We start from the raw sequence: 7,069 nt of genomic DNA on the forward strand, positions 1-7,069 counted from the left end.
ATATATATATATATATATATATATATATATATATATATATATATATACATATATATATATATTTTTTTTTTTATGTAGGAAGGACACTGGCCAAGGGCAACAAAATCTAATAAAAAAAATGCCTACTGAAATGCCAGTCCCATAAAAGGGTCAAAGCAGTGGTCAAAAATTGATGAATAAGTGTCTTGAAACCTCCCTCTTGAAGGAATTCAAGTCATAGGAAGGTGGAAATACAGAAGCAGGCAGGGAGTTCCAGAGTTTACCAGAGAGAGATGAATGATTGAGAATACTGGTTAACTCTTGCGTTAGAGAGGTGGACAGAATAGGGGTGAGAGAAAGAAGAAAGTCTTGTGCAGCGAGGCCGCGGAAGAAGGGGAGGCATGCAGTTAGCAAGATCAGAAGAGCAGTTAGCATGAAAATAGCGGTAGAAGACAGGTGATGGAAGGCTTAAGTACCTTTTGTGGGCCACCTCTCTATCATGTATAGCACGAGAACAAGTTGTGTTAAACCAAGGTTGAGAAGGTTTAGGACAAGAAAAAGAGTGAGGAATGTACGCCTCCATGCCAGACACTATCACCTCTGTTATGCGCTCAGCACACAAAGACGGGCCTCTGACACGGAAGCAGTAGTCATTCCAAGGAAAATCAGCAAAATACCTCCTCAGGTCCCCCCAACTAGCAGAGACAAAACGCCAGAGGCACCTTCGCTTAGGGGGATCCTGAGGAGGGATTGAAGCGATAGGATAAGATAAAGATATGAGATTGTGATCGGAGGAGCCCAACGGAGAAGAAAGGGTGACAGCATAAGCAGAAGGATTAGAGGTCAGGAAAAGGTCAAGAATGTTGGGCGTATCTCCAAGACGGCCAGGAATACGAGTAGGGTGTTGCACCAATTGCTCTAGGTCATGGAGGATAGCAAAGTTGTAGGCTAGTTCACCAGGATGGTCAGTGAAGGGAGAGGAAAGCCAAAGCTGGTGGTAAACATTGAAGTCTCCAAGAATGGAGATCTCTGCAAAAGGGAAGAGGTCAGAATGTGCTCCACTTTGGAAGTTAAGTAGTCAAAGAATTTCTTATAATCAGAGGAGTTAGGTGAGAGGTATACAGCACAGATAAATTTAGCATGAGAGTGACTCTGTAGTCGTAGCCAGATGGTGGAAAACTCGGAAGATTCAAGAGCGTGGGCACGAGAGCAGGTTAAGTCATTGCGCACATAAACGCAGCATCCAGCTTTGGATCGAAAATGAGGATAGAGAAAGTAGGAGGGAACAGAAAAGGGGCTACTGTCAGTTGCCTGAGACACCTGAGTTTTAGTGAGGGAAAGAAGATGAGGTTTAGAAGAGGAGAGGTGTTCTACAGATTGAAAATTAGATCTTAGACCGCGAATGTTGCAGAAGTTAATGAAGAAAAAGTTGAGGGGGGTGTCAAGACACTTAGGGTCGTCGACAGAAAGGCAGTCCGACCTGGGGACATTTATGGTCCCCTCCCCAGATAGGGACTCCGAGGCTGGTGTAGGAGTCGCCATGATGATTTTAAATTTTTTGAGTGAAGGGTGTGTGTATTATTAGGTGCTTGTAGTTTTGTGTGGAGGAAGAGAGTTTTCTTTAGAGGGCAGGCTGTGACTGCCCCCTTGTGTTGTGAGACACAAAGGGAAACGTTCAGTGAGGTCACAGCTGGGTTTAATGATAAGTTCACAGCACCCCCTGAACAGTGCTTTAGACCTCACTGGGAGTAATTATCGTTTCGGCAGGTGTCTACTGCCTCCTCCTATAGTATAGTGATACATATGTAATAGGTGGCGTGATATATTATAAAGTAATAGGCTGAAAGAATATTGAAGTTCGTGATGAAAAACAGCAAATTTTGGTCAATAAATTAAATTAAATGCTTTCATTACAAATATTAACAGGTTAATATCAAAATTAAGTACATGTAATAAGTTTATTATATACGAGCAATATCTTGTGTCACAAATTTTGGGATAGAAAGCTATGTAACTATTGAAATAAGTGAAAAATAAGCCACAGATGTACGCGAGGCAAGACAAATAAATATGGAAAAAACGCATTGATTACACATAATAACAGGTTAATATTAACACCAATTACATATGACACATCTATTACAATCAAGAAATCCCTTATATCACAAATTTTGGGATAAAAGACCATGGAACTATTGAAATAAGTGAAAAATAGAGGTGAGGCCCGCGAAGACACAAGACGGTCCATCAGATATCAACAAAAGCACGTGCCAGAGGTAGTAAGATTTAAAGGGCCAGCATATTTCTCCCCAATACCCACGTAATTATGGAGAAAAAAATGCTGCGCGAGGTGGTGAAGTATTTGAAGCTTGACAAAGTGAAGATAGATAATGATAAGGACACGGTGAGTCATATATTATAGACTGTATGAAGGAAAAAGTGTGTTATGGTTTAAGCACTTAAGACCCCGAAATGCTTACTAATATTTGTAACCCATCCTGTTCCTCCTTCCCCAGGTTGCGGTGGAGGCAAAGGGGAAGAGGACCTCAGGGTTCGTCTGCGGCACCCTGGCCCTTGTCCGCACCTTTGGGCCTCACTTGGAGGGCGCCACACACCTGGAGAAGACCCTGGCTCACTCCTGGCTCACCTATTTCTCCACGAGGCTCTTCCACTGTGCTTCATTAGAGGTGCGAGGCTGGGAGGCTAAAATGTGTTGTAGTAGTAGTAGTAGTAGTAGTAGTAGTAGTAGACAGTGTATACAAGAACCACCACACAAAGCAACAAAACAAGACACACTAATCTCTCGACACCCCCTGCAGGCATTGGGGAGTTGCCTGCACCACATCAATAAAGAGCTGGAGAACCGAGCCTTCCTGTGCGGCTTCACTCTGACCATAGCTGATGTTGTCTTGTTCCTGACACTCCATCCTTTTGTCACAACCTGGTCGTTTATGCATAAGGTAAGTGTGTGTGTGTGTGTGTGTGTGTGTGTTTGTGTTTGTTTAGTTTAAGTTTTTAGTCATCTAGTTCAAGTTTCTCTTCCTGTTATCCTCATTTTTTTTTTATTCTCCTTTTCTTTCTGTTTAATCTCATCTTGTCATCTCTCTATCCTCTTCTTCTCTCCTTTTCAGCTTTTCTCTTTCCCTCCTTTATAGTCTCTTCTTCCTCCTCTTTCTCTCATCTCCATCCTCTTTTTTTCTTTTCTCTTCCTCTCATCTCAATCTTCTTTACTCCTCCTCTCCAGTCTCTTCCTCTTCCTCTCCTTTCCAGCCTCATCTTCCTCTTTACTCCTCTTTCTCTACTCTCCAACCTCCTCTTCTGTTCTTCTCTTCAGCTTCTCTCTCTCTCTCTCTCTCTCTCTCTCTCTCTCTCTCTCTCTCTCTCTCTCTCTCTCTCTCTCTCTCTCTCTCTCTTTCACCAGTGTTTCTCTCAACAGGAGCAGCACCAGAACCTGTCCCGGTGGTTCAAGACGGTTCAGAATGATGGAAGGTTCTCTGCCACTCACTCCCCTGTACAGTTTTCCAGGACCACACTGTATGGAGGTTCTGTCAGGGTTCATTGATGTTAGTTGAGGTTCTGTAGTATTTTTTTTTTTTCTTTTTCTCTCTCTTTTTTTATTTATTATTATTATTATTGCTGATTTCCATAGTTTTTTTTTTTATCTTGTTTCTATGTATTCTTTTTTTTCTTTTTATTTATTTTTTTGTTTTTTTTCTTCTTATTGTCATTCACTGATTTTAACTGATGAGCTCTTTTCAATTTTTACTTGTTTATTTATTTATCTTTATTTTTCTTCTTGTTCTGTTTGTTTATTCTTGCCTTTTTCTCTTTTTTTTATTTTAGTTTCTTTGCATTTTCTTCCTGTTTCTATTTATCTTTATTTTTCTGTTTCTCTCTTCCGTTCTCCTCTTTTTTCTGTAATTATTCTGGTCTATACTTTCTTTTCCTGTTATTTTCTTCCATTTCTCTTTCATATCATTCATTTTCCTCATATCTCCTTTTCTTATCCCATCTTCTTCACTTCCTTTCTCCCTTCCTTTCTCTTCAACTCCTTTTCTTCTTCATATTTCCTCCTATCCTATCTTCATATTTTTTCTCCCTTCCTTTCCGTTCAACTCCTAAAAATAATTCTTTCCTTTTCCTTTTCATAATAACTCTCCTATCAATATTCAGAGAGTGACCTGTTTTCTTTCCCCAAGCGTCAGTCACTTCTGCCCCTGTGAGTCGCATTACCCTTTATTTCCTGACCTTTGGGGATCCACACAGCAATATAAGGTTGTTTTTCATTCATCTGAGCACATTGTAAGACTGTCCCGTTCATATTAAAATGGTATATCTTATTGTGTCTTTTATTGCATACAAGTTTTATTTATGTTTACTGTAAGGTGAGTAAAATATGAATGTATCTGTCAATACACTCATACACACACACACACCATCTATGCTCTTATCCCTGTTGGTCTCTAATGGAAAGGGGCAGTCTTGTGGATCACTCTATGACATCCCGGAAGCTTACGGCACACCACATGGCCACACACTGCCACAGCAAGGTCACACATCAAGGCCTCACACCTTGTATTGGCTCACCTGTGGCCCTTTCATAATCAGTAATAAATGGTGAAGTTATCTGTGAAACTTATTAATGTATATTTTATTTTAAAGTGTCAAAATATCTACTGTTGTCTTAGTTATTCATTCATTCATCTATTTATCAGTCTATCCACTCATGTCAATCTATCCATCAATTCACTTATCCATCTTTCATTTGATCCACCTATTCCTCCATCCACCTATCCACTCTTCCATCCAAACATTTATCTATCCATCCACCATCTATCCTGGCCTACACGTGGCAGTCCCAGTACAAAACATGCCTACTTATTTCCACCTGTCATCCCCATCCATACACTCGCCCAATCTTTCAAAGCTCCCTACTGACTCCGCACTAGCAACCTGATTACTGAGTCTGTTCCATTCGTCCACCACTCGATTTGAGAACCAGTCTTGCTATCTATTAATCTAACCTCACAAAACTAACTTCTTGTGCTGTTACTAATCCTAAGACAGCAGGACATACATACACCAACTTAGGAATATCAATGAAACAAAATATACACTACATACTTCAATTGTTAGTAAGGGAAGATATATACAAAGTGTTAAGTATATAGACACACTAATAGCAGACTATACCAAACACACTGAGGAGGCTGTGGGAGTGTGTTAGGGGGTAATACTAATGCAAAGGTTGTTGTTTAGCTTATCTATCACAACATGGGGTATTACAGCTGAAGTGGGGTAATATCTGTGCATACGAGAATACACGCACATGCACTCTCTCTCTCTCTCTATTCCTGTCTTTCTATATATCCATTGAAGCTGAGAAAGTAATATATTTGCATATAAGAACACACATTCTCTCTCTCTCTCTCTCTCTCTCTCTCTCTCTCTCTCTCTTAATAACAATACTATCTAACAAAACTATCAAAGGAAAACAGCCTTTAATCTACATGAAATTAAAGGTCATAATTATAATACTCAAACCTCTACACCTGTTCTCCAGTTAACACCTGTATTTTGCTCAGGTGTGGCCAGATAAGCTGAACGAGTGAACAGAACTCTTTATAAGCCAATATATAAACAAATCCTTTTACATCATCCATCTTATACTACCAATGTTCACTAATTTCTCCCCACCAACAATATCACTTTAATTCTTACTTAAAATACAATATCTTCGTGTTTTTTTTTTTACCATATCAATCATAATTAAAATGTATTTCCTCTCACACGAGCTCTAAAACCTTATATCATTCATATCTCTTATAATACCAAAGCTTATTAATTTCTCTCCAATATAACCACTCTCATCTTTACTTGTACACTCTACCTTCCTGTTTTCTCATTCCCATCACAATTAACACGTATCTGGCTGGCTGGCTGGGTGGCTGGCTGAATGGGAGGGCGTCTAGGCGATGGCGCGAGCTGTGCGGTGAATCAGTCTCTTCAGCAGCTTCCCCCAGAGGTGCAGGAGACGTCGCACCGCCCCGTGTCCGCGGCTCAGGTCTTTCGATAGCTCCTCCAGCTGCCCCGGTAGTGTGTCAGAGAAGGGAGGTTTGTCTGGGTTGGTTTTATACAGGGTGCAAATTCGGCTTCTTGTTTTCGTCTCTCTCTCTCTCTCTCTCTCTCTCTCTGCTACCATCGTTAATTATTGCAACTTCAGTTAATATTAATGTATTACTGCTATTATTTTATCATCATTGCTACTATTACTACTTTTTTTACCTTACTTAATGCTTCTTCTTTTACTACTGCAACATCTACTAAATTAATGTATTACTGCTACTACATTTACGATTATTGCTTTTACTACTTTAATCTTCCTCCTCCTCCTCCTCCTCCTCCTCCTCCTACTACTACTACATACCTTCGTCTGCACCTGCTGCCTCACCCACTTGGGCGGATGGGCGGCAGGCTGGATGGTCAGCGTGGTGGGGCCTGTAGTCACCTCACTCCTCACCCTTACCACCTTCACCCTTCCCCCGTGACGCCTGGGACACGTGAGGGAGAGGAGAGAATGAGATCAGTAAAAAAAATTGGTTTAGTCCTGAAACTGAGATGGTCTGAGATGATGATGGGTTGATAAAAGCGTATTATTATGATTTTATTGAGTTATGAAAGGTGTTACTGTATGTGTGTGTGTGTGTGTGTGTGTGTGTGTGTTACCTGTGTGGTGTAGCAGCAGAGCGTAGCGGTGACAGAGGCGGTGGCGGCGGCAGGATGAGAGCAAGGCGTGAGGTGAGAAACACAGTCGGGGCAGTGAGGGTCAGATTTCCACTCTCCCTGAAGGTAAGGAAGCCTCCAGCACTGCCTCTCACTTGGTATTTGGCCCTCACAACCACCTGGGAGAAGGCGGCCCGCACCAAACCAGAACTACTAGCTGCACGCCGCCCATTCCTCCGCCCGTGTCTACCCCCTCCTTCAGCCAAGTCGTGTCTGCTTACCTCCTCTTCTGCTGGCCCGCGTTGGAATGTCACCTGGAATAGAAGGGTGAAATAGTTACCGAATTGTGGATGTTTTGGTGTGATTT

The 7,069-nt window shown here is 41.4% G+C and overlaps 2 protein-coding genes across 6 annotated transcripts in view; one reads left to right on the top strand and one right to left on the bottom strand.

Moving 5' to 3' along the window:
* Positions 1 to 2,224: 2,224 nt before the first annotated feature.
* LOC135091991 (eukaryotic translation elongation factor 1 epsilon-1-like) lies at positions 2,225 to 4,319 on the top strand. Its single transcript, XM_063990102.1, has 4 exons — positions 2,225 to 2,383; positions 2,496 to 2,666; positions 2,799 to 2,939; positions 3,416 to 4,319. Exons 1-4 carry the CDS (start codon positions 2,306 to 2,308, stop codon positions 3,539 to 3,541), a joined length of 516 nt encoding a protein of 171 aa, XP_063846172.1. The 5' UTR covers positions 2,225 to 2,305; the 3' UTR covers positions 3,542 to 4,319.
* A 774-nt stretch (positions 4,320 to 5,093) lies between these two features.
* The window catches only part of LOC135091989 (uncharacterized), a 15,234-nt gene continuing 13,258 nt past the window's right edge, over positions 5,094 to 7,069 (bottom strand). For 4 of the 5 annotated variants that reach the window (XM_063990098.1, XM_063990096.1, XM_063990095.1 and 1 more), the window contains exons 4-6: positions 6,706 to 7,016; positions 6,407 to 6,530; positions 5,094 to 6,064 (exon numbers count right to left, since the gene is read on the bottom strand). In XM_063990098.1, coding sequence (XP_063846168.1) covers positions 5,948 to 6,064; positions 6,407 to 6,530; positions 6,706 to 7,016 — 552 coding nt within the window. In that variant the 3' untranslated portion in view covers positions 5,094 to 5,947. Of the gene's footprint in view, positions 6,100 to 6,406; positions 6,531 to 6,705; positions 7,017 to 7,069 lie in introns of all 5 variants that reach the window. The other variant, XM_063990099.1, reaches the window with a different exon arrangement.

The sequence above is a fragment of the Scylla paramamosain genome, chromosome 39 (genome assembly GCF_035594125.1).
Source record: "Scylla paramamosain isolate STU-SP2022 chromosome 39, ASM3559412v1, whole genome shotgun sequence".
Classification (NCBI taxonomy): domain Eukaryota; kingdom Metazoa; phylum Arthropoda; class Malacostraca; order Decapoda; family Portunidae; genus Scylla; species Scylla paramamosain.

Bases quoted from the DNA above. Each gene is read 5' to 3' on its own strand.
- LOC135091991 (XM_063990102.1), top strand. From the start codon at position 2,306: ATGGAGAAAAAAATGCTGCGCGAGGTGGTGAAGTATTTGAAGCTTGAC. The intron at 2,384-2,495 runs GTGAGTCATATA...CTCCTTCCCCAG, and splicing joins TAGATAATGATAAGGACACG to GTTGCGGTGGAGGCAAAGGG. The intron at 2,667-2,798 runs GTGCGAGGCTGG...CACCCCCTGCAG, and splicing joins TCCACTGTGCTTCATTAGAG to GCATTGGGGAGTTGCCTGCA.